Genomic DNA, 25515 nt, shown 5'->3' with positions numbered 1-25515 from the left:
AAATTTACCCCAGAAAATACACCAAATATCTAAATCAAGGAGTTTTGTATGGCTAGCCAGAGATCCTTTCCATGGATCCATGGATTAAAAAAAAGAATTAATTTAAGAAATATATATATATTCCTTGATAAATGACAAACGGACAAGTGACCCCTTTTTTGTTTGTGTATTGTCAGAGACCTTTTCACGTCAAGAACAGGTAGCAAGTGAAGGAAAGGTGAAAGGTTACGTCAAAGACAGCTGTTGTGGCTCCACCCCTTCGGAGTGTTTTGATATATATATAGATATACACACACATACACACATATACAGTACATATACACATATACACACATAAATAGATATATAGATATATATATATATATACACATATATATATATATACATATGTGTTTTAACAGCATTGCAGTAGAATAACTGCAGCGTGGCAGCTGTTTATGTTGCTAAACAACGGGAATACAGCTCTTAACGTCTGTAACGTTTAAAGCATTCACTTTTCACACATGTTAACCAGCAAAATACCAACAATAAGACATTGATAGGTCTCTAAGTAGTTCTGTTTATTTCACGATAGCCATTTCTCCCAGAAGCCAGCAGCCTGAAGCTGCCGCTGGTGGGTGTTACTCAGATGTCCACAAAGTTTCTGTTTTACGCAAAGAGAAGTTCAGAGAAAGTGAAAGTGAAAGTAGCTACAGCTCGTCCACCCGGTAAAGATGCAGAGTGTGTCGCTGCTGTGTTACTTCGTCAAACTGCTCGTGCGGCTCTTCGTGGCCATGTTTAACTTCAACAGGCTTTATTCTGCCTATGGGTGGTTTCGGCGCACACTGTGTTTCTTTTGGCGCTTCACGAAAAGAATATTCAATCCAATATGCGAATATTTATTGTTACGCATACCCTGGCGAAAGGACACCGGAAGCAAAGGGGAGCTTGGAGTAAACGCCGAAGACAGACCGACGGAGAGACGTTTCTCAGACCAGGACGAGGAGTCCCACCGCCCTGAGGGTCAACATGAGGCTGCCTGCAGAGAGAGGGCCGCGGACTCCCACCGGGAGCTCACCTGCAAGCCGCCGAGGTTTGAGGAAGACGGCGATGACTTTGACGGTGACGAGTATCGAGTTGAACCCACGGACGAGTTGTACTGTGGTTATGACTCGACATGGGAGACCGAGGAGCCTCAGAGGGGAAAGGTCACGAGGACCAAACGACCAGCAGCATATAATGTGAGTGAACCAGAGGCCTGCTGCTTTTTTAAATCACTTCCTGTTTGATGCGTCTTTATTGATCGAATTGTGACCTTATTTAGTTTTATATATAATCTGTTTTACATATAATATAATCTCCTTCTAACTCATGTGGGGTATTACTTCACTGTCATTTTAAGACTGTTTAAACACTTTTTTTGGTGGCAATATTTACTGCAGTGTTGGTTGTTAGGCCTCCTATAACCATTGAATGTCTTGAGTTTAAACTGATCTTCGTTTATTTTCTGTGTACCAGTACATGTTCAACAGATTTGAAAACGCTGCAAAAGACATGCAGAACTACAGGCATGACTACCCTGTAAGTACACACACACGCACACACACACACACAACGCACACACACACACACACTGTCCCATGTGTAAGTGTTTTTCTCATATCTTTCCCTACAGTCTCCGGTCAGGCAGCAACGCAGGAATCAAATATCTGTAAGTACACAAATGATGATTGTGTGTCTATGTGACTTATCATATGACGTGGTTATTTCTGAGATTTAAAGAATGTAAGTGCAACTCTCTCTTCGGTTGAGTAGGACACCAAGCCTAATCTGCAGTTCTACCTCGGAATGACGTGCTCAGTACCTGACGGTAGGCCGGCAGTTACAAGCACATGGCTCAAGCAAGCTCTACATTTGTCAAATCATTATAAACCTGCATTATAAATCTGCATCTGAAAAACCAAGTTTTAAAAAAAATCAAGAATAAGGATTAATTCAAGCTGTGGTGTCTGCATGTCCCCACTCATCACAGGACAAGTCCGTGAGCATCTCACATTGTTACGTTTGATTAACTTTTAGAGCCCTGAAGATGTAAAACAGTTTGTTATTTCACAAGAGAGCAGCAATGACGACGATAGAAAAGTAAGGAAAGAAAAATCGTAATCTTGTACAGCAGGAACATCAGCCTGGATTCATCTCAATCTGTAAAACTATTCTAACATCCATCTACTCATGGATTTCCTCGTGGTTCTTTGTATGTGTCATCAGATGTCTCTATAGGCAGTTTCCACACAGACTGGTATGGCCAGTATAACAGCCTGGAGTCTGTACACTCCTACATTCAGTGGTAAGTTACTCTACAATCACAGGTGTAATTTAAAATGATTACTTCCTGTTCATTCCAGTAATTTGTCTCTCTCAAAGGTTGTTCCCACTGCAGGAACCAGGGATGAACTATGAGGCCACTACGCTGACAAAAGAAGAAATAACGGTAAACTGCTAAAAGCTATATGGCGAGTTCAAATCTCAAAAAGAAATTCTTCACATATTCTGACAAGGAGTTCTACTTATTTCGTCAGGAGTTTTGTCAAAGCGACACCGCGAAGGCGAACCTGGTGAAGTCGTACAAGCTCATGTTGGACTTCTACGGTATCGAGTTGTGCGACGAAGAAACCGGAGAAGTCAAGAGAGCGTCAAACTGGAGAGACCGATTCAACAACCTCAACAGGTGATTTTTAATCAAACAAATTGTTCACTAGAAGTAACGAAAGCATCTAAGAAACGTCTTTTTTTTTTTTTTTTTTGCCTTTTTACTGTTTGTCATTGACAGTCGATTGCATAACAACCTGCGCATCACCCGCATCCTGAAGTGCCTGGGAACCCTTGGGTACCGTCACTATCAAGCCCCCCTGGTCCGCTTCTTCCTGGAGGAGACGCTCGTCCGCGGGCAACTCCCAGATGTCAAGATCAGTGTTCTCAACTACTTTGTGTTCGCCGTCCTCGATAAGAGAGAACGCAGGAGTCTCATCAAGTTTGCCTATGTTCGCTATGACCGTAAAGAGGAGTTTATATGGTGCCCCAAGAAGATTCAAATGATATGGTCACAGCAGGGAATGGAAGGCAGGAAAGAGGCTTGTGAGCTCGACCTGAATCGTGTGAGTCGAAGCCAGGATGAGGAAAATGAAGCTGAGACAGCATAATCTGCTAATGTATACTCTCACTGTACAGCATGTACGGCATACAGATCGTCACAGATACAGGAAGAGGAAATTGTACAATACATGATATTGGTTGTCAATCAGACCGCTTCACAAATAGACACAAACATGTTTTTTTTTCCAGTTTGTAGTTTGGATTTGGGACACGCCTTGTGCAGATTAAATATCCAGCCCTGAAGACAATGTCACAGAGATTCAAAGCTGCAAAGGCAGACTAGACGGGGGGGCAGTGATGATTCATTGTTATCCAGCGATGAAGAGGCCGATGCAAATACTGGCTGATCTTCCTCAGTAGTTCATGCAGTGGTTTATTGTGCAATTATGTATGCAAATTATTTAGTTTACTTTCATTCTCACAATTAGGTTTCCGGACTTTTCTATTCTTGTTTTATTCAGTTTCATTCTCTCTTTAATCTTGAATTTCACAAAGAAAAATGTGCAATATTCTGACCTGTAAAAAGGTCAATTGTAAGAAAGGGGCTTCTGTCAGGGTGTGGATAAGTTGGGCAAATGAAGAATTTGAAGGAATTGCTCACCAGTTTGTGGTTAATAAACTGTAAACAATTGTCCGATTCTGTCGTCTGATGAATTATGTTTTCATATTCTGTCGGGTATCACTGATCTCTCACCCTTGCATTTATTCCTAAAGAAGTAGCATTATGCATTTTTACTATGATTAGATTCACATAACACTGAAATACAGATAGCAAAAAACAATGGCAAGCAGTGGTTGTGTACTGTGGTAGTACCTGAAAGAGAAGGTAGATTCTACCATCAGTTCTGTGTTTGGGGGACTTAAAACTGCTTAACTGCAGTAAAGTGACCTGATGATTTAGGAGTTTTGATTCATGTAATAATCCTGATAAAAGATTTGGTTGTAGAAATATTCATGTCTTCCCCTCACCAGGTTTCTCCACCTTTCAGACGTAAGGTTACACATTATACGTCTCCTGAGGTTTCATTGCAGACGGCTCACTCTTCGTATGATGATTGGGTTTGTTTTGTGACCCCGCCTGCATGTAGATATAAACTGCAATTTAAGTATAACCAGGAAGTCAAAAAGCAGCTAATTATATTGGCGGCGCTGCAACAGCCTAGACCAATTGCCATTGGTCTAACTGGATGTCATGTGACATCTTACAACCATGAACAGCTCTGAGCTGTTACAAGTTGCATTCTCTTTGTACAAACTGCAGTATGCATTTAATTAGGACCTACTACCTTGTCATTACACCTTGAACTTGAATCCTGGTTGCTCATATATCTGCTGTGCAAAGGATTGTGGGTCAGAAAACCAGGCTGGATTGCATACTGCAAAATGCGATTGGATACAGTAGAACATCCTGGTGTTTTTAGCATACAGCATTTTACGCACTATGCGTCAGGAATACACCTTTTTCAGGCATACAAAACAGTATAATAGAATGGGTATTGGAACGAAGAACTTGTACGAGCCAATCACGATGTGAAAGCTAAGCAATTTCACATTACTTAGTGACCAAACCTTGATTCACATTTTACCATTTAAAAAAATATTATGACAACAGAAACACGCATTTCATCAACCGTGTTTAATTGGTCGAGCTCAAACAAAATCAGGACATTTGATGAACAACCATAGATGGGATGTATACTGTAGATAGTTGGAGCCTTTAAGTTCAATGCTGCTGGACATATAAACACACATCTGTGTGCAAACAGTGTTTCCTTAAACATCACATTATCCATCTCAGATATATGGCTTTTATTTTCTCTACTTAGAAAAGTATGATTAAAAACATCAGTATATACACAATTACATTCATATTTACATATTGCAAATGGTGCGTTACTCGGTTACATTATGTTCTTAAAAAAAACCTGCCTGGACAGGAGAAAGGTTCATAACAGGATTCGGTAGCCTACTTATTACATTTAGTAGACAAGCAACTTAGATGGCCCTCATTTTTTTTTCTTCAAATGTGATAAAACTAAGTTAGAAACCTTTAAGTGACAAAAAGAATACAAACATTATCAATGTTTTTTTTTTCTAGTACGAACACAAATGTGGAACTTTAACGAAATACTGCTCATCTACATTTACAGTGATACAACTGGTGCTAGATTGAAGTGTCTCAAAACCATTATGTAGTGTCCATAAAACAGGCTAGGACATGTTGTCATTTTCTGCAGTTTTCTCTCCCTTCCTGGTTGTATCATTTTTACTGTCTTTTTTCTCCTCTCTCTGTTCTCTGCTTCTGCTCTTGTCCCGACGATCCCTGTCTTTGTCCTTGTCCCTATCTTTCTCCCTCTCCTTGTCTCTGGCCCGGTCTTTCCCACGGTCTCTGTCCCTGTCTCGTTTTCTGCTTCGGGATCTGTCCCGTCTCCTGTCTCGTTCCCGTTCTCGATCCCGGTTTTTCCCTCTATCGCGGTCAGAATCCCTCCTGTCAGAATCCCTGACTCTGTCTCTCTCCCGGTCTCTCCTCTTATCCGTGTCTTGATCCCTATGTCGCTCTCCCTCCGTCTCCCGGTGCCTCTCGCCCTCCTTCACTCTGCTGCGGTCTCTCTCGCCCTCCTTCACTCTGCTGCGGTCTCTCTCTCGGCCACGCTCCGGATCGCGATCTCTTTCTCGAGTGCGCTCCAGATCGCGATCTCTTTCTCGGGTGCGCTCCTGATCGCGGTCTCTTTCTCGGCCACGCACTGGATCGCGGTCTTTCTCCCGGCTACGATCGTGATCTCTTTCTGGAAGACGCTCCGAATCTTGATCTCTTTCTCGAGGACGCTCCGAATCTTGATCTCTTTCTCGAGGACGCTCCGGATCGCGATCTCTCTCTCTGGTTCGCTCCGGATCGCGATCTCTTTCTCTGGTTCTCTCCGGATCGCGATCTCTTTCTCTGGTTCTCTCCGGATCGCGATCTCTTTCTCTGGTTCTCTCCGGATCGGGATGTCTTTCTCTGGATCGCTCCGGATCGGGATGTCTTTCTCTGGACCGCTCCGAATCGGGATCTCTTTCTCTGGTTCGCTCCGGATCGGGATGTCTTTCTCTGGTTCGCTCCGGATCGGGATGTCTTTCTCTGGTTCGCTCCGGATCGGGATCTCTTTCTCTGGTTCGCTCCGGATCGGGATCTCTTTCTCTGGTTCCCTCCGGATCGGGATCTCTTTCTCTGGTTCCCTCCGGATCGGGATCTCTTTCTCTGGTTCCCTCCGGATCGGGATCTCTTTCTCTGGTTCCCTCCGGATCGGGATCTCTTTCTCTGGTTCCCTCCGGATCGCGATCTCTTTCTCGCATTCGCTCCGGATCGCGATCTCTTTCTCGCATTCGCTCCGGATCGCGATCTCTTTCTCGCAGTCGCTCCGGATCGCGATCTCCTTCTCTCATTCGCTCCAGATCGCGATCTCCTTCTCGCATTCGCTCCGGATTGCGGTCTTTTTCTCGGCTACGCTCAAGATCGCAATCTCTTTCTCGGCTACGCTTAGGATCGCGATCTCTTTCTCGGCTACGCTTAGGATCGCGGTCTCTTTCTCGGATTCGCTCCGGATCGCGATCTCTGCCTCGGCTTCGCTCCAGATCACGGTCCCTTTCTCTGGTTCTATCCCACTCTCTCTCTCTGCTCCACCGCTTGCCGTGTTCCCTGTCCCATGATGGCCTCCCGGCGTGGGGGACTTCCCGCTCTCTTTCTCTCCGGCAGTCCTCGGACAGCTCCCTCTGTCTCTCTTCAGAGGGTTGAGAAGGAACAGGAGCAGGTTCTCTGTGCCCTCCTTCAAAGCGACTGAAGGGATCTCCGATGCGTGGGTCTGATTCCTCTCGGGTGGTGCTGCTCCTCCTCCTCATTTCAGGAGTGTGACGGCGCCAGGGGTCGTCCCGGTGCATATCAGGACTATGGGCTCCCATGCGACTTGGGGGACCTATGGGAGCCTCTGGAGGAGTTGGCAGTAGGGGCCCACTGTGACGAACAGGTCTAGCCTCATCAGAATGCCTATCTAAGCGGTACCGCTCTGATCCTCCAAAACGCTGTGAAGGGTGGGGTCTATTCTCCTGAGGGAGAGGACCTCGGTGCTCATCAAAAGATCCTCGATGTGGTGGTGAGGAGTGTGGTCTGGGGCTCTCGTACTGGTTATGTGGATTGAAGTGCTGTCCGCTCATCTCGCTGCTAGAAGGTGGGCCTCTTCTGTCCTCATACTGATTAGATGGAGGTCCTCGGTATGCTGGAACTGGCAGGGGACCATGATTGTCTTTAAAAATATGGAGAGGGTTTGGATTCTGGTCCACACTTAGCTTGAAAGAGTTAGAATTGTCTCTGTTGTAGTGTTCTGCAGGGCCTCGAGGTTGGTCTACAATCGGGGGTTGAGCCCCATGGTCACCGTACTGCGATGGCGGGGGACCCCTGGGCCCTGGGAAGTGGGATGGGGGAGGGAGTCTGTTTTCAAAGTGACTGGGAGGTGGCCCCGTGAAAGGTGGAGGACCTCTGTTTGCAGGGAAATTAAATGGTGGTGGAGGACCAGTGAATCTTTGTGGAGGTAAACTGTTCTGTCCATCAAAAGAAGGAGGTGGTGGAAGGCCTGGAGGGAGGCCTTGCTGTCCAATGTGCTGTGGGGGAATGGAGGGGTTGAACATTTGAGGAGCAGGGCCCCTCTGGGCCATTGGAGAGAATGGTGGTGGTCCTCTGAGTGGCATGATATTCTGGGGAGGTCCAGGAGGAGGCTGCTGCGGTGGTGGTTGGGAGCCTGGCCACTGGTTCTGATAGGGACCGTATGCAGTCGGAGGCGGACCGTATTGCTGGCTGTTGTCAACCTGCATGGGGAGAGGACCACGTACAAGGGGAGGAACATGCATGGACGGAGGGGGTCCCTGCATAGGAGGCGGGCCTGACATTGGAGGAAGACCTTGCATTGGTGGAGGCATAGACATCGGAGGAGGCCTTATTATCAGGTTTTGTCCCTGTATCAGATGGTGTGGGGGGAAGTTGGATGGTGGGGGAATGTCAGCTGGAGGTCGATACTCGCTGTCACAGACTGACGCCGACATGTGACGCGGCATGTGATAAGGCTCAAGCGATTTGGGAGTGTCAACCATTGCTGTGCTCTGAGTGAGTACTGGGATTGTCAAAGGTATTGTGTTTGTTGGCTCATCATAATAACTAGCGGTTGATGCATCTTGACTATTCTCCTCATAATCGGAGTCTTCATTAGCTTTTAAAATACTGGCAGCATTCGGCCAAATACTATACATGTCCATCTCGGTTTCTATCTTGATCGGCTCAGCTTCCTCAGTTTTCACTTCTGTGTCATCCATGTAGTTGACATCCATATCAGGTTCCACCTCCTCTCCTAATAACGGAATTGCTACATCCGACTGATCCGACTGCAGAAAGGGTAACATCTCACTTTTAACTTCCTCATGAGGCAGTGATGTATCTGGGCCTTGTGAGGAGTCTGGGAGTTCAGTTACATTAGACAGCTGAGGTTCCTGAACCACAGCTTGTAAGAAAGGAGTCGAATCCACCAACGGGCCAGGCGTCTCCTCTTGATCCTCAGGTTCATCAGTCAGTTTCTTGCCAGACGCAGCCTGGCGAGGATCCCTGCTGTGTCGGGGATCTCTGTTCTGGTTGATCAAGGGAGAAACCGATGAAGACTTCACTAGTTCCTCAACCTTTTTGCCAAGCTGCAGGAGCTGAGTATTGGCCAAAAGAGATTGGGTAGTTTGAGTTAGGAGTGTGTCTGAAAGAGTCAATGAGGCAGCAAGTGTCCCCGTAGAAGATGTCTGCTGTTCTCCCTGTTTCTGGAAAGCCTGTTCCCCGATCTGTTTAAGGCTTTCCAAGATTTTTTGTGGATCAGTTATAGATTCAGTTGCAACCTGAACTTGACCTGGTACTACCGGTTTGACATCGTCAAAAATTAAGTCATCCTCTGGGTCATACGCCACATCATCACCTTCATTTGTAACCATATCAGACTGCTTAGAGAATTCAGGTTTGCTTACGAACTCAACAGGCTTCTTAGGCCCATTGTAGCCCCTACTGGGGTCATACTCCTCTTCTGGATCATACGGTCTGTCATCTTCATCCTCCTCCACCTGTTTCTCTTTAGAAATCTGTGCAAACTGCTGCACAATAGGGTCTAGCATTGTAGTGCTCTGGACAGAGAGTTCACCACCCTGGTCAGATGGAGAGTTTGATGTTTCCGTGTCATGCTTTTTCTTCCCAAAAAGAGTTTTGAGGATGGTCTGAAGAGGAGTTGCTGCAGAGGAAGCAACAGAGCTGGATGAGGATGGGGAGTCCCTGCCGGCGGTCGTGGATGTGCTTGTAGCTTTGAACGAGGGAAAAAAGGAAAGGACAGAGGAGGTTGCCACACTGCTGCTTGAGGTCTCAGAGGAGTTGGGTGGCGGTGACCCAGGAGGAGTTGTGCTGAGGGGGATTTCAATACTCTGTCGTGTGCTTCTTTCAGTTCTGACTGTAGGAAATGGCTTTGGAAGGCCAGTGTCATCGGCTTCTTTGGTTTGAATCTTGGACCGTTTTTCCTCACTTTCCAATGGAGCACCGGAACGCTTTCTGTCTTTCTGGCAGATCAGCAGCCCCAAGAGGAGGTTGGGACGAGCTGGTTCAAGTCCTGCAAAATGGACAAATCAAACAAGGATCTTTTAAATCATTTGCATGTGAACAGATACAATTTAACAAAACAGACGGACATTCTTTATATTAAACTACGAAAACAAAAGTTTTGATTGAGTATTTCTGACTTGTGAAGACACAAAAACAGGTGAAATGAGAGCCTCTACATGTTCTCCCCCCAAATACATTTTAAATAATTAAGAGCACAAAAGGTGTTATCAGATTAAACCAAAGTTCTCCCAAGTATATCCTTTTATACAACAAATGGCAATGGTAGAAATGTGCAGTACTGCAGTTTAGTTAGTACGGTAGTCATTAAACTTAAAAAAATATGCTGACATTAGTAAATGAGCGCCAGCTGCAAAGAACCATTTCTTGTTTGGCTTGTGTTTGAAGTGATTATTTTGTAGATGTCCTGCCAGATGTAACCAAGAGTTAAAATGAACAAATAAAATCACTCTAAATCATTCACTGACATCACTAGATTGGATCTGGAAATTGCTAAAACATGACTGCAAGAAAAGGCCGCAACATGTAAACTGTAATTTAAATTCTGGTCATTCTACTGTCGGGTGCATACATGAAAAGTTGATATAGGATCATAACCAGCCTGGTCACAGAAACGTCAGACAAAATCAAGGGGTCCAATGTTGTTTTTCTGAAGCTACTCAATTAATAAAAAGGAAAAAACCTCTCGCATCTAATATTCTCTGATGTACAACCTTTTTACTTACCACAGCTGTAACAGCAATGTGGGTACTGTTCACAGTGTTGCACAATCACTGGTTGCAAAGTTGACATTAAGCGCTTATGCTTCATTTATTAGGACATCTTAAGCACCAGTGGTGCAGCATGCTACCATATGAACACCAGTGTGGTATAAAATGATTGACGTTACATCATTGTAATTTTTTGGATTACACAGTTGTTCAATTATGTTTATGTAGGAGCCAAGTTTTAACAAACAACAGGCTGAGACTGGACTCAGATGGCACCAACCTGCGATGCAAACTTCCTTAATTAGAAACGTGTGATACAAAGTCAGATACACAGCAGCTGTTGTGTGCACAGAAGTGTGGAACTCAACAAGGAATATGAGTGCCCCCTACAGTACAAACCCATGAATCAACAGGCTCTCATTTCAACCTGAGTCCATCAACACAACGTACACTAAATATACTCACCGCAGGTACGAAGACAAAAAAACCCACAATTTAAATAAATAAAATGACACTCATGACACCAAACAAATCGTATATTTGTGTTTCCTTGTAGACGCTTACCTGGCCCATCAAACGGTAAGAGTTTGGAGGGTAATGGGTCCTTTGAGCTCAGTGGGATGAGATAGAGGTCTTTGATACGACGGTTGTTGTTGGCCACCACACCGAACTTTTTCCTGCTGCTAAAGTAAGAGAACAGAGAGACGTAGGCCACCTCCTCTTCCTCCGTGGCTGGGTGGAAACGGATCAGACACAGCTCCTGCGAACACAAAGAGAGCAAAAACCAGTATGTGAGTGATGCAAAGGCCTTTAGAGAAAGCACTTTTACACAAATCATTTTTTTCCCCCCACCGAACAAACCTTGGAGAGAGAGGTTTTGAGTTTCCCGACATAATCCCACACTGTGCTTGGAGATATCCGCCCTCCGACATGAATGGTGTCCGGTAAATCCTGCACAACATTGATAACACCAAGTATGACACTCTTTGCTTTTATGTATGCGTAAAGTTTTTGAATTAAAGTTTGAAATGAAGCCTGATCACCAGGCTAAATTGCTAACCTCCTTCAGGTGCTCAAAGGCACCAGACACCAGATACGCCTTGGTCACAAACTTGGCCACAGACTGCATGTTGATTAATCCTTTCCAAATCTTCTCTTGACCGTGGAGGAAGATTGCTGTCTCACCAGCAGGAGGCGGCTCAGAAGTACTGTAAAAACCAAAAACAGTCTTCGTTTCAGAGAAAACCCAAAACACAAGTCTCAGGCCCGTATTATTGTACACAGGGCTAATCAGAAAGATTAGAACAATGAGCTGTGGAGCTGCCCCATCACACTCTACTGTAGCACCACCAATCCACGTACATTCATGCAATTTTAGCATTCAATGTAAAAAGGTATCGCTAACAAACGTTTCAATGTAGATGTATAAAAGCGTGATGATTGAGCACCTTGTTTTTGCCGCTTTGGACGCAGCTACTAAAGGCGGTGGAGCTGGGGGCATCGGCAGCGGTGCCTTGGGTGCAACTTCCACCAGGGCAATGACAGGAGCTGGGAGGAGTTCTGCCGAGTTGATGATGGGCTTTTCCGGAGCAGGGTAGGTGACAGTCACAGCGGAGCTGTGCCTCGCCATGCGCGGGTCTCTGCGGGTGATGCTGACAGAGGACATGGTGGGGTTGATGGGTGCGGGGGCCTGTGCCGGAAGTGCCAGCATGTTGAGGTCCAGCTGCTGCTGCTGCGATTCTGGGACGGCTAGCTCCATGTTAGTCGGGTAGGATGGAGGGATTGGGTAGGCTAAGGGGTCTTGGTGCTGGTGAGCTGTGGGGACCTGAGCATGGCCCGCAGGTGAGACATCCCCCGACCTCGACAAATGCTGCTCTTGTCTGGCAGGCCGAGTTTCAGGCTTCTTGGTCAGTCTGGCTTTCTTAGCTGCAGGCTCATCTTCTGTCTTCTGACCTAGAGGGCAAGATTAAAAGAGTGATCTTTATATCTGTAAAACAAACTCAATCACCGGATGACTTTTAACCTGACACTTGTCGCGTGTCTCATATACCTGTGCATATTTTACAGTTGAGGTCAAACAGGTGGGTCCTGTGCTGAGAGGTGGTGTCTTTCAGCATGGTACCGAAGATGTCTAGCATGCCGCTGCCACTGTTGCCCTCCGCGGCAGAGGGCTGAGCCGAAGCGGAAGGAGTGGCGCAAGTCTCATCTTGGTCCTGTGGACACAGAAAAGACCTCCGTCAACACTTAGGTGAACTGGAACTGGATGGTCATTCCATTAAACACACAGAATTCTGGATAACTAATATGTACAACTCTGTATTGCGAGTAGGTTTAATGGCTAACAATGAAGAGAGAAAGACAAAGCTTCAGTCAGAAAGTGACCGCATTGGAAAAACAGGATAGTTGGCAAGATGAGGAACCTGCGATATCTTGGCTACAGTCTTTACTTTGTCAGACATGTGTAACAGTTTGTTCCTGAGCACCTCATGCAAAGAAGAAAAGGGAAAAGTGTGAAAGCTAGAGAAAGACAGCATGCCACCACTTACTGCAGCAGAAGCCATGCGAGAGGCAGAAGTGGCGGCAGAGATACATACATCCGTATCAGACGTTGGCGGAGCATCCTCCATGTTGCCCAGTTTGGAATGGGCCCTGGCACTGGGAGACTGGGCCTGCAAGGGGACAACCGTATATAAGCTCTAGCAATTGTGTGCATCCTGGAGAACAGTTTAATCCCAAAACTCTCAACAGTGAACTCTTTAAAGCTGACCCTGTGCTCTGTGTTTCAGCTAAAGGGAAGTAACACTTACCTCTGCAGTGTCGGGCTTCTTCCACTCGGATATCTCTTTGGAAAGCAACTCTTCCGCACTTAGTCTCACCAGTCTGAAGGGACTGACCTCACCACCCACCACCCTGTAGAACAAGCCCTGAGGAAAGCACAACACACGGTGAGTTGAACATCTCAGCATGAGGGACATCAACCTAAAGCTCGTCAGCCTGTAGGCATCCCCCTCCACATACAGACCTCTGCAAACACTTGACTGGAAAATATGAGTGCATGCATGTTTATGCTGACTCACTTTGTTTTTCGGATCTTTCAGGTTGAACATGAGGGACCTGTATTTGTTCTTGTACCGGCTGTCAGTGTTAAGACAGAGGTTGAACATTTCCTTCTCAATGGCGACCGACAGCCTCGCCACCTCAGCCTCGGTCTTCTTCAGATCATCGCTGTCGCTCACCCTGGTGGTAAGAAGCGGTTTTAAAAAAAAGGTGCCAAAGATTCACAGAGAGTATTTTAGAAACAAGTATCCTGGACTAGGTTTTCGTGAGACTCCTACCTCTTATAGATGATGTCCGTCAGCGAGCGGCGGATGTTCGTCCTCATCTGGTTGTTGGGGGGTGGCGGCATCGGGGACGCGGGGGGCACTGAAGCAGCCGAATGTAGAGGTCTGGAGGACGAGGAGTGGCCGGCGGGAGCGGTAGAAACCGGAGTTGGAGGGACTCTGGAGGATGGGGAGGCCTTGGTAGAGGATGGGGAGGACTTGGTGGAGGATGGGGAGGACTTAGTGGGGGATGGAACCTCCTTTTGTTGCGGAGCCTTCTTAGGAATGGTAAAGTTGGACTTGGTGACTCGGAGCGCTCCCGTGACGTGGATCGGACCAGGAGGGTAGCGAGACGGAGTATGGACCGGCGTCTGGCCTTGTTTCTTGGACTTCGCTGCAGTTTTACTCGGGGGTGTCGCGGATTTCTTGGACACCTTCGAGCTGGTGGTCTGAAGGGAAGGCTTCTTGCCCTTCGGGGGAACCTTGGCTGCTTTAGCAGTCGGGGACTTCTTGTTTCCTTTGACTGGTGCTGCGGATGCTGGTGGAGGATTCTCAGGAGCCGGGGCTGGATCCTTCTCTTTCTGCTCCTTCTCACTCGGCTTCTCTTCTTGAGGGGGGGCTGGAAACAGAGAACACAGATAACACATTCAAATAAATATGCCATCATTTACAACACATGTAGAGTGACAGTATTTGAACACGGCAGATTATCATGAATTTGGGTCTATAACTCAAGAGACTGCATTGTTTTTCGAGATGACCCCAACTTCATAGTTGATCAAAAAAAATGAACGTCGCACATCAGTAACTGTGTACAAGCTGAATACATCGCAATACACATTCTGAAATAAACACAAAGTGGACAACCGGGCAGTCAAACGGCCCTTGTTTATTTGTAAGCTAGGTTGTGCTGTTTATGCAGATCCATTTGAGAAAGAAATACATTCTTCCCACTTGTTATTTAATGGCAATAGTATTCATCACTCAGCTTACCAAACCCTACTTCTCAGTGCACAGAGATCCGAACAGGAGAGAGGGCGAACTGATGAGTCTTGTGAAAACGGACCAGCTAGATATTCATAACTCCCTCCTTCTCAAACTGACTTTAAACATTTCCATGAGTTTAACTACAAACCCTCACCATAGCTGATGAGGTGACGAGCTCCGACTACATCCAAATCTTAATGGTTCTTTCATTTCAGTAAATTAAGCAGGTACAAGTGAGTAATACATTTCTTCAAACTATATAAAAGAGAAGTATATCAACAAAGTAGCACCAACACCTGTATGACATCACACACTTATCAAATATTTCTTGCTAATTCGTCATCTATTGTGTCCAAGTTGCATGTTAAAGCTGCCTTAGAACAAGCACCAACCCCTCAAACACAAACGATACACCCACACCAATGCATAAAACACAACGATGTTGTGCAGAGCGACAGTACTGTGACCCAAAGCAACCAAAGTCAACCCATCTTCTGAAGACAGTCACAACAGACCAGATCAATGAGCCAGAATTTCCTCCTGTTGATCACAACAATCACTGGTCGTCCTGACATGAGAGCCATTTAGATTAACGCTTGATATCTTATCAATTAAGATCCTTAGAATGCCTTCAGTGACCCCTTATAAAAAAGGAGGGGTGAAACAAACATGTCCACATGTCATTGCAACAAACATTCCTCTCAATATACATCAGATCTCATCAGGTGCAAGATGTGTGTGTGGAAAACTGGAGCATGGTTCTTCTGAATGTGCTCAGCCCAGGTCTCCGACTTCCCTTCTGAACTTCACTGCAGTATCTCCGGGCGGTCTGGTCCCTGTGGCAAAGCTCCATTCTTTCTTTTTTTTCGGCTGTTCGCCATCTGGGGGGGGCTCTTGAGTGTCAAGTCTCCAAAGTGTGTGTAGATTTATCAGTTGTATGTGTTTTGTTTGCGCTGAACCGGCCAGGATATCCTACAGCAAGCCAACATTGCTCACATAATCAATCAAGGCATCCTAAAATCTGTTATATCACCTTTTATTTCAAAGCCAGTTTCCCACGAGTAGTATCATATTCAATATAAATCAAAAACTTTGAAGTCAGCCTGTCACCCACAAAATTATGGGTGGGTGGGGAATACAAAGTTGTGCTCAAGAGCAGCTCAATATGAACTGGTAACAGTAAAATGGGCAGATTCTGGGACACCTACCTGCTGGAGAAATGGAGCTGACCTTTTCTAATGGGTCAACAGCTGAGGTGATGAACCCAGGAAGTGCAGACTTGTGTGGGTAACAAGAAAATCACACCGGTCCACCCTTCACATCTAGACGCCTCATGGCCCGAGCGTTCAGTTTTTGGCCCTTCTTTTATCACTACCATGTGATCCTGAATACGTCTTCATCTGCAGCTCTGCATTCTAACTATGAGGTGTTCAAAAGAGGCTCTCCAGCAATGCGAGTGTTGCACTCACAAAAAGTTGTGGGAGAGTCCTATTGAAAAAACCGGAATGATCAAATTTGATGCAGCAACGGCCTAGATATCCTTACTTTTAGTCCTTAGCATGGGACAATATCCAAAGAAAAAAGGTAAATAAAGCTGGATTCTACATTTCCCATAATTCTTAAGTATCTTGTATTAGATGCTCCCGCCTTCAGTTTAAAAAGCAGGCGTTCTGTTGAAAGCTGGGCTAACTGGTGACATCGCAGCCGTAGAAGACGTTATGCGATGGTGTTCCCATGCTTAGTACCTAATGAAGCTATTAAAAGGATCTTGATGAGTGCGACCTGTAGAGTGCTCCTGTCAAAAATAAATGTTCTGAATTATTAAATACTTACCCAAAGCCACAAATAGCACTTACCTTTTTTTCTCAGCTGCCAACATTTCATTGAGTGACAAAACCTTTACATTATCCAAACCACGACACTTTGCAAAATACCTTCTTTTCTTTTGCAAACAGCGGAGGTCATCTCCGGAGCACTATATGTACGGATCACTGCTAAGTTACGTTAGCGCCACATGAACCGCATTTATAATGGCAAAAAAATAACAATGTCGTTTCAACAGCCCCAGACATTCAAAGAGATACATACACTTTTTGTTTAACACTGTTGGTGATATGGGTGTAGTCTTTTCTGGTGTTACTGCAATGTAATTATGGTCGCTGGACCAGGATGCAGTGGCCGGCGGGGGCGGGTGTTCTTCCGCGTGCTCATCTTCGCCGTCCTCATCATCATCCTCCTCCTCCTCCTCCTCATCCTCATCAGCACTGTGGTCTTCCTCGCTCTCCGACTCCTCCTGGGCTTTCTTCTGCGGCTTCCTCCCACCACCGGCGCTCCTCTGGGCGGACAGGAAGAAACACACATTCAGGCCTTTTAGTAGAAGAAGCACTCAGCAGGCAACGTTTGACAACATCACAGGCAAAATACAGAAATACAAGAATCCCTCAATGAAGGAAAATATGTCCGTGCTAAACAAACACCAATTAAATCTTACGGTCTTCGGTTTACCGGCTCTCAGTTCTTGGCCGTTCTAACAATCAAAGTAAATTAACAGTATTACTGCAGACACCGCTCTCCATGTAGCATGTTTCTATGAATAACGTACACCGTTTACTACATTTTTACAGACAGGTCCATTTTAATGGCCGACAACATGGACTTTAAGGACCTGTACAACAAAGCAAGCTCAACACTGTCAAGGCCAATAGCAGTTCATCAAGTTTACACCGTAAGAAGATAGTTTCCCTGAATGTACACGTGACCTGATACTTAATACTTAAAGATCGCAATGCATGCTGGGTAAGATATGCTCGTTTAGAGTACTTGTTTATCACTTGATGGTTTAATCCCAGAAGTCCATTTGGGGTTTTCAAAGTAATGAAACCACACGGTTATAAATCCAGCTCTGACTGCACAGGGGACGGTTGACTCCTGTGGGGTTTTGATGTGGTAGCTGAGGCAAAATTAGGCTAATAAAACAGTAAAAGGTAGAATACTTATTATAAAGGCTGTCCTATACAGTTGATATTTCCCCTCTGTACTGTCACCATTAACTAGAATATAAATATGAATCATACAGGACATAAGAAATGCAGACTAGGCATTAGCAGCAATATTCATTTCGTTTTTTAAAGAAAAACAGGCTCATCACCCGTCATTGTCATAATGATTCACTTATACAACAGATTTTCACTTCATAAAGTCACCACGTATTCTCTGTGACTGTGGAACATCAATAGCTCTAACAGGCTACAACATGTCATCTCATCACTAATAAAAGTAAATGAACTTGTAAAGCAAAACATTTAGTTTCATTGAGTTATGGGATGTCTAAACACATTTCTCGACGCCTTTAATCTGCATGCACGCTTTCATAATCCAGTGGAAGTGATCACTCAGCCGTTGATCTGATCCATTGAACTTGACCTGCTTCCACTGCCAGGCCCCAATACATACAGCTTACCATTGTGATCCCATCGTTAGCTGTGAGGCAGCTTCCTATTACCAAACAGCCTAAATTAACACCGAATTTAGGCTACTGACCCACTCTTTAATTGTGCCTCTTAACCATCAAGATGACATCAGAAAGTAGCAGCTGCCAGTTACCGTTTGTTACACAATTTCACTTCCAGGTAGCATTTTAGAGCAACAGTAAATCCTTCTGAACCACTTCAGTCAGGTCAAGATGTAGACTCTTGTAACATGATCAGAATCCAGAGCAAGGAAACTAGCAGAGACAAGTCCCACAGTGGGATTAACACCATTTTAAAGTTCAAAATATGACGAATAACTGTGAGAGTGTTCATGAGGTAATGACTGATGTGCACTCATTAATGTTGGTTGAAACCAGCCACCATTACAACAAAACATTCTAACACAAAGCCCCTCAAAGGTGACAAAGACATAAGATCAAAAAGTCTAATATCTACACCACTATGACAGAGATCTCCACTGTTATAACTCTGCTACCCTGCACAGCCACGACAGGCAAAAGGCAGCATTTCAAGTGGTCCAAGTTACCTTTGGTGCGGACTTGGTTTTCTGAGCCTCGTCCTTCCGATTGGGCTCTTTGACGTCGGTGATGGACTTCATGGCCGCCGCAGCATGTCTCAGGATGCAGCCGCTGCCGCAGTAGACTGAGTCCGGCTGGGCGTTGTTCTCACAGCCGGGCCCGATACATTTGGGCAGGGAGGAGTCCTCGTTGGCCTTCAGGGGCTCCGCCGTCGGTGTGGTTTTCACCTCCACGTTCGACGCCACTTTCTCCTCCGTGTCCGGCAGTGCTTTCGGCTCTGCTGTGGTGGTCGCCGCCTTCTTTTCCACGGTCGGTGCCGCTTTCTGGTCTGCTTTTGGTTGGGTTGGCTGCTGTAGGGCCTGCTCCAAGTCAGCACACAATAAAAGTAACAGCTGATGACGAGCGATGTCATTTTTGGACTGTTTAACAATACCAGCTTCCTGAATTTACCGCTCATTCTACTGATAACAGGGATATTAAAAAGTGTGTTCAGTAGTAAGTGTCAAGTTGCGATCGGCTGCCCGATCCCATCGCCAAACCTTTCATTTGTCCACAAAGAGATTTAGAATCTGAAGCTACTTTTTGGGACCTAATCTGCATTCTCTAAACAGAAAGACTCAAATCAGTCACAGCTCCGCACAATTAATCGAAATCTCAATATAGCCTATGCAGAAATGCCCCTGCTTACACATCATATTCAACAGACTTAAGAAAGCATAATTGTTTGGTACAGATCCCACATAAAAAAAACATACCATTTTTATTGATTTTCAATGAAAATGGTGATGTATAAATTATCCATCCCTCTAATATCGCAATTGCAGTATCAGAATAAATAATAGCAATTAGATATTCTTTCAAAATTGTTGAGCCACACAGTAACAGTTTGGAGTCATGAAGCATACTGTACTCCAAGTCAGAGATTGGGGAATGAATGACAATGTACTTTTAAACTACACATTTAAGCCCTTTAACAGTAACGGTGGTGAAATGGACTTCAATTTGGTTGAAGTATGAACTGTTTACAGCATCAAATATTTAACAATGGCATCATATTCACTTAGAGACAGCACTTGCCATGCCACATATGACTAGAACTTCATTGCCTTTATAGAATTTGTTATGAATTCAATGAATAATGTATATAGGCTGTAGTGATACTATACATCCTAGTTTTTGACTGTACTTTGTATCTGACTGTACCGTGTTAACTATGTGTTTTACGTCATGCATTATGTTTTGTCCTGTACTTTGACCCCAGGAAGATAAGCAGTAAATAAACAGTAAACATGCACTGACAAAACAATAAGCAGAGCAAATACGTCGACGATTTAATGGCTTGAATCGTAACACAGTTCAAAGCCTTTAAGTTTAGATCAGTTGTAACCTACCGGCTGAAAGATCTTTATCTTCTTCTTCCCGGTTGGATTGGTAGCTTTCTCTATCCGGCCTTTGATGCCCATGTCCTCTGTTGCCTTCTCTTCATCTCCGGGAGTGGAGGGGGCCGCCAGAGCCTGAGCAGCCGACAGGCCGAGGTCTGCCCCGCTTGGGTTAGTTTTCTCGGCAGAAAAAGCGAGAGTCGTTGCTTTGGTCTTCCCGATGTCTGTACATGCAGAGAGGATGGTTGTGGCGGGTCTCACCACCTGGTTCTTCTTGGCGGTGCAATTAGGGCAGATGTAGTCTTCGCCATTTCTCTCCATGAGGCGCCCGCGAGCCTCCGTGATGCCCACACAGTCTCCGTGGAACCACTCCTCGCACCGGTCACAGCAGATCATGAACCTGGTGAGCACATAACATTCACAGAACATTCACAGAACCACATTTCTTCAAAGTCAGGCTGAACAACAACTGTCGTGGAATCAGACGGTGGTTGTAGCTGACAACAAGGGGGAGGGGGACATAAAATCAAAGATATGTAGAGTTGAAAGTGCAATGATATGCTCATTAAAATCTCATTTCATCATTAACACTTTAAAAGGTGCAACATAAGGGATTCAGAGCATAACTAGTGCAGCTAACAGCTACTTGCTAAGTAAAGACATCGTGGGAGTAACGGTGCCCTGAGCAGAGAATTAAATAATTTTTGCTTGTTGTAATCCAAGCTTCTTCTTGCTTTGTTGACATAGCCCGGCCGGCAGCATGTGCTTTTAGTGCATGCGAGCGTGCCCCACTGGCTAGCTAATGGCCGCCGCTCTGCACTTTGCTCATACGGCGTTGACGGGTGATAACGCAGTCTGTCGTCGCATGTGCGTTGCACCCGCCCTCAGGGTAAACACCGTTAGCTCTGCCGGCAAAGTGCCGTAGCGTGCACTGTTAGCACCGGTAGCTGCGAGCCGCTGGCTCGGCCCTAGCATTGTTAAACTCCAAATCTCATGTATAGCACCTTTAAAAAGGGACCAGTGTGTTAGATTTAGGGGGATCTGGAGGCAGAAACTGAATATATGTTCATTAATGTGTTTTTATGTGCATATAATCAACTGAAACTAAGAATTGTGGCATCTGTCAGCTTAGAACGAGCCCTTCACGTTGGGAGCGAAACACCCTCTGTAACCTCCACGCTAGACGCCACTAAATACTACGCAATGGTCCTTTAAACTAGACACTGATCACATTAACACCAACAACAGTTCAAAACAATACGATACCTTTTGTTGTGTTTCTGGCGACAGATGCAGTAAAGGGCATTGGGGTCGTAACCTCCCTCGTCTGAATCAATGGATGACGACGACGACGAGGAGGATGAAGATGTCGAGGAGTCATTTTCATCATCATTGTCCTCTTGTGTCATTCCAGCAGCTTGGGTAGCTTTGGCCTCCCTCTTGACAGGAGCAGCGACAGCAGCAGCAGCAGCAGCAGCAGCACCTTTAACAGGGGCAGTGCTCTTATTGGCCACCCTCTTTTTATTGATGTATGTTCTTATTGGTCCACGTTTGACCAACACTGCCGCAGGCTTGTCTGTGCTCTCCTCGTCAGTCTCATCGTCTGTCTCCTCCTCTGTCTCCACTTTGTCATTTTCATCTGCATGTTCGTTCTTCTCCTCCACGTCCTCTTTCCTCTCAGAGTCCAGCTCTGGCTGAGGCGGTTCTGCGTTCGTGCTCCCTAAATCTTCTGGACCGGGAGAAGTCTCTTCGTCTTTTTTCTCCTCGTCTTCATCTATTAACTGGTCTTTATTAGCATCGTCTCTGCTGTCTTCCTCATTCTCGGAGCTCCCCTCATTTTTGACCGTCACTCCACCTCCTCCTCCTCGGGTCTGTCGGCCGCGTCGACTTTTCCTTTGGACCTGCTTCCTTGCGCCACTTCTGGTCCTCCTCTCTGGGGACTCCACCGTGTAGTCTAGTGCCTTGGTGTCGTTGTTGCCATCGAAGCTGGCCTCCGAGGCGGTCTCTGCATCAGTTGGTGTTTGGGAAGGAGGATCTCCGCTCTCCAGACTAGGAGGGGCGCTCCTTCTTTGCCCTCTTTTGGCCGTCGAGAGGAATTCCTCTAGTTTGTCGGTGCGCTTCGGCTGCCTGCCACTGCGGCGTACGGGACAACGGTTATCATGGCTGTCGGTTGCTGCCTCCACGGGCATCTCTCGCTTTGCAACAGTGGACTGTCGGAAAGACCAAGTCTTCTTTACTTCGCTGTTGGCTTTGGAGGATTTATTATCTGGCTCCTCTAATGTCTCTTTGGCCACATTCTCACTTTCTGTTGGAATCGGCTCTGTATCCCCATCCCCAAACCCTGTGAACAAACAATCTAAATAAAAAGCTGTGGGCAAAACAGATGGCATGCAACATAACAGAGCCAAGAAATTACTAATGCCTTTATTGTGAGGGGAAAAGAAGCTCAGCCAAGGTACCTTGAGAGCAGGTATCCACAGGGTCCTGGCTCTGCTCTGGCTCAGGAGCTAGAGAGAGCTCAGGGCTCGCATTCTCCTCCATAGATGATGGAGTCAATCACTACTTTCAAACAGATGGTCTACAGTTAAAAGAAGAGCACAAAAGACCAGCTATGAATCACTTGTTTCATTTCTATAATATGGAAAATATTGAGGGCTGCCAGGTATTTATCAATTAAGCAGTGCTGGGATTGCGCCACTTCTTAACATAAATGTAAATATACTTTATATGCTAAAGTGTATTGGTACCATACAGCGCTAGTTCAACAGATATTAACTGGCCACGGTGGAACTAATTGAAATACCTCCTAATGCACACAAAATATTTCACATTATTCTGTGTATCTTAAATAAATAAAGTCCCCAGCAAGAGTATTGGATCTGTTTTTGACATTTGCACTACTGTCTGTTCTTTATAAATGAAAAGAAATGTATCCTCATGCATATGGGATTTTATTTCGCTGTACGCGCACCTATTCAAATGTGTGAGGACATTGTAGGATATTCAGTCTGTGGTCAGGTTCGAAAGCCGTCTGCAGCCTTTAAAAATGTGTGCATGAAATTCTTTAACCTGTAAATTTGCTTTTTTATTATTATGGCAGTATTTTCCATGTGAGTGTATGAGGACAGATGCTAAGTGTAGCATGTTTGTTACTCATGCGGACTGACAACAGCAACTTGTGTCTATAGTCACATCACATGCATACCCTCAATAGCCTAATGCTGCAATTTAAGGTTGTAGAATACAGATATCTTCTTTTTTTTTGTTGAACATTACGAGATAAGTTTTACTGAAATCACAGGCGTTCATTTTTGCAATTTGGATTTTTGGAGTATATAGACCAAAAATTGGGATGAAAACCAGAACACCATCTTAATATTGAGGAAACAAAAGTCTAACACTAAATATATATGGTGGCCCAACACAATTTAGAAATGGTTACGGTTGATTGTGATTGGTTAATTAATCCTGTTTAGTCTTATTGAAAATGAGAATCAAGTTAACTTTACTGGCCAAACTTGCCATCCTTTAATTTAAGAGCAGATAATGAAAATAGCAGATGTCTTTACCTGTGGTTCAGCAGTGATGAGTAACAGAGCTGTTTTTCAAACAAAACAAAGGCCGTGCACCAGTAATCATCGGTCTTGGTACAAGGTGAACGGATCTGCCAGAGTGGAAAACACAAGTTAACATGCAGTGAGGTCAAGAACAAGATGTGATGTTCATTGAACTGGGACATTTATCAATTTTACAACTGCTTAATTTAAGGTTTAACTTTATGTGATTGACGTACAAAATACACCAAACAGATGGGAATTTGGACACAAAAATGTAACCGAACAGTGTTTTTAAAAGTAACTGCAAACGGTTAAAATAACCAGAACGTGAAACAATTTGTTGACAGCAATTAAGAAACTTCAAAGAATAATCGAAATCTTGTAATAACAGAAAAATTAATATACTAATAGTTAAAAGCATGCATGTACAATTATGAGATTATATCTGCTTCTAAATTAGCCTTGCACTGTGAACACCCAAACAATCAAACCAAAAACATAAAGTGATTAATCAGGATTCTCCCACTGGTGTCACGACACCGTGCCACGTGAATGGCAGGAGAACTGTTGCCATGAGAGATGAGAGGTGGGAGGGGCGCGGAACGAGCATCAGATGTAACACCAAGAGTATAGCAGACAAACAAGGAGAAATCCACTTCATAACGTGTACAGATTCAGCGATGTAACATGTTGACACGGTTTGTAAGTGGCGTATTGAGGTCCAGTAAGGGAGGCTGCACGCGGGCCTTGGTGCGCATATTATAACGTTAGTCATAAAACATATTTAATCACACTGTTTTCACAAACGTATCCTGTTACGATGCATTAAACAATTCAGACTATATTGGCGACATCAGGCGACAACAGACTATTAAGTTACCTCCTGTGCAAACGACGCAGATCCAACCTGCTAAACAACACTCGACCGTTAGCTTAATGTCCCGTTAAGCATCAAGCACAGGGGCCTATATTGTGTTGCATTATTGGATGGACACACTCCACGTGTAAAGACAACACGCATTTTAATGTATCGGTACTTCTTTTCTCGTCGTTTATGGTGCAATATTCCGATAAACAGCGTTACAAAACCTGCACACTCCTAGCCAGCTAACAAGGCTAACGCTGTTAGCCACCACGAGCATGGGCAAGCTAACGGGAAACTCTACCTGTAGCTACAAAATGTTAAGCTAACGTTAACCCGCGACATATAAGCACATAACGTCCACTACTAAACACGTACAATGAGGGATATTCGTTCTGTAGCAAGAGCTATGTAAGACTAACCAAAGCGAATGACCAGAGTCCGAATTAATGGCGCAGTTTGGCTATAATTTACACAAGTTAATGTTACAAGCTAATGCTAATGTCAGGCGCAGCGTAACGTTACAACATAGCCTCAACCCCATGGAGTAGGACAACGCCTGCAACAGCAACACAACGGAGACCGTGTTGTACCCACGCAAAAATCATCAGTAGCACTGAAATATTAGATTTTTGCATTCTACCCACCTAGTTACATGCTAGAAATACCGATGATATGCCCTCGCTCTTCGGTCAGTCCTCCATTTTCCATTCCCGCTGGATCTAAGCTAGCGTTAACTGACTGCGGCAGATGGCTGACTGCTTAGAGAACACGCTCAATCTGTTCACAGCGCCCCCACTGGTCAGGAGGGCAACTGAGCAGGCACGGGTAACAATACTGAGTTTGGCTTCTGTGCACAGGCTTACCAGATACAAGTTAATAAATACACCGATTTCTA

At 45.1% G+C, this 25515-nt stretch overlaps 2 protein-coding genes across 3 annotated transcripts; one reads left to right on the top strand and one right to left on the bottom strand.

Annotated features, from left to right (window-relative positions):
- The first annotated feature begins 710 nt into the window (after nt 1-710).
- On the top strand, nt 711-3728 carry LOC306797553 (opioid growth factor receptor-like). Its single transcript, XM_079296891.1, has 8 exons — nt 711-1220; nt 1498-1560; nt 1655-1690; nt 1795-1849; nt 2248-2326; nt 2404-2470; nt 2559-2707; nt 2810-3728. Exons 1-8 carry the CDS (start codon nt 714-716, stop codon nt 3177-3179), a joined length of 1326 nt encoding a protein of 441 aa, XP_079153017.1. The 5' UTR covers nt 711-713; the 3' UTR covers nt 3180-3728.
- Nucleotides 3729-4767: 1039 nt separating this feature from the next.
- Nucleotides 4768-25335, bottom strand: dido1 (death inducer-obliterator 1). 2 transcript variants are annotated; one of them, XM_079265446.1, is made up of 17 exons: nt 25265-25335; nt 23768-23862; nt 22658-22776; nt 21465-22539; nt 20211-20598; nt 18828-19178; nt 16899-17145; nt 13839-14442; nt 13581-13740; nt 13311-13427; nt 13050-13172; nt 12554-12716; nt 11952-12456; nt 11564-11711; nt 11365-11454; nt 11068-11263; nt 4768-9782 (listed from the first exon to the last, which is right to left on the bottom strand). In XM_079265446.1, exons 3-17 carry the CDS (start codon nt 22737-22739, stop codon nt 5344-5346), a joined length of 8688 nt encoding a protein of 2895 aa, XP_079121572.1. In that variant the 5' UTR covers nt 22740-22776; nt 23768-23862; nt 25265-25335; the 3' UTR covers nt 4768-5343. The 2 variants fall into 2 exon arrangements, with proteins under 2 accessions (XP_079121572.1, XP_079121573.1); XM_079265447.1 differs by having other exon boundaries at nt 13098-13172.
- Nucleotides 25336-25515: the final 180 nt, after the last annotated feature.

This window comes from Melanostigma gelatinosum (genome assembly GCF_949748355.1).
Source record: "Melanostigma gelatinosum genome assembly, chromosome: 3".
In the NCBI taxonomy this organism is placed as follows: Eukaryota; Metazoa; Chordata; class Actinopteri; order Perciformes; family Zoarcidae; genus Melanostigma; species Melanostigma gelatinosum.
Note: the sequence above shows the minus strand (reverse complement) of the source record. Positions and strands in the feature narration are given on the sequence as shown.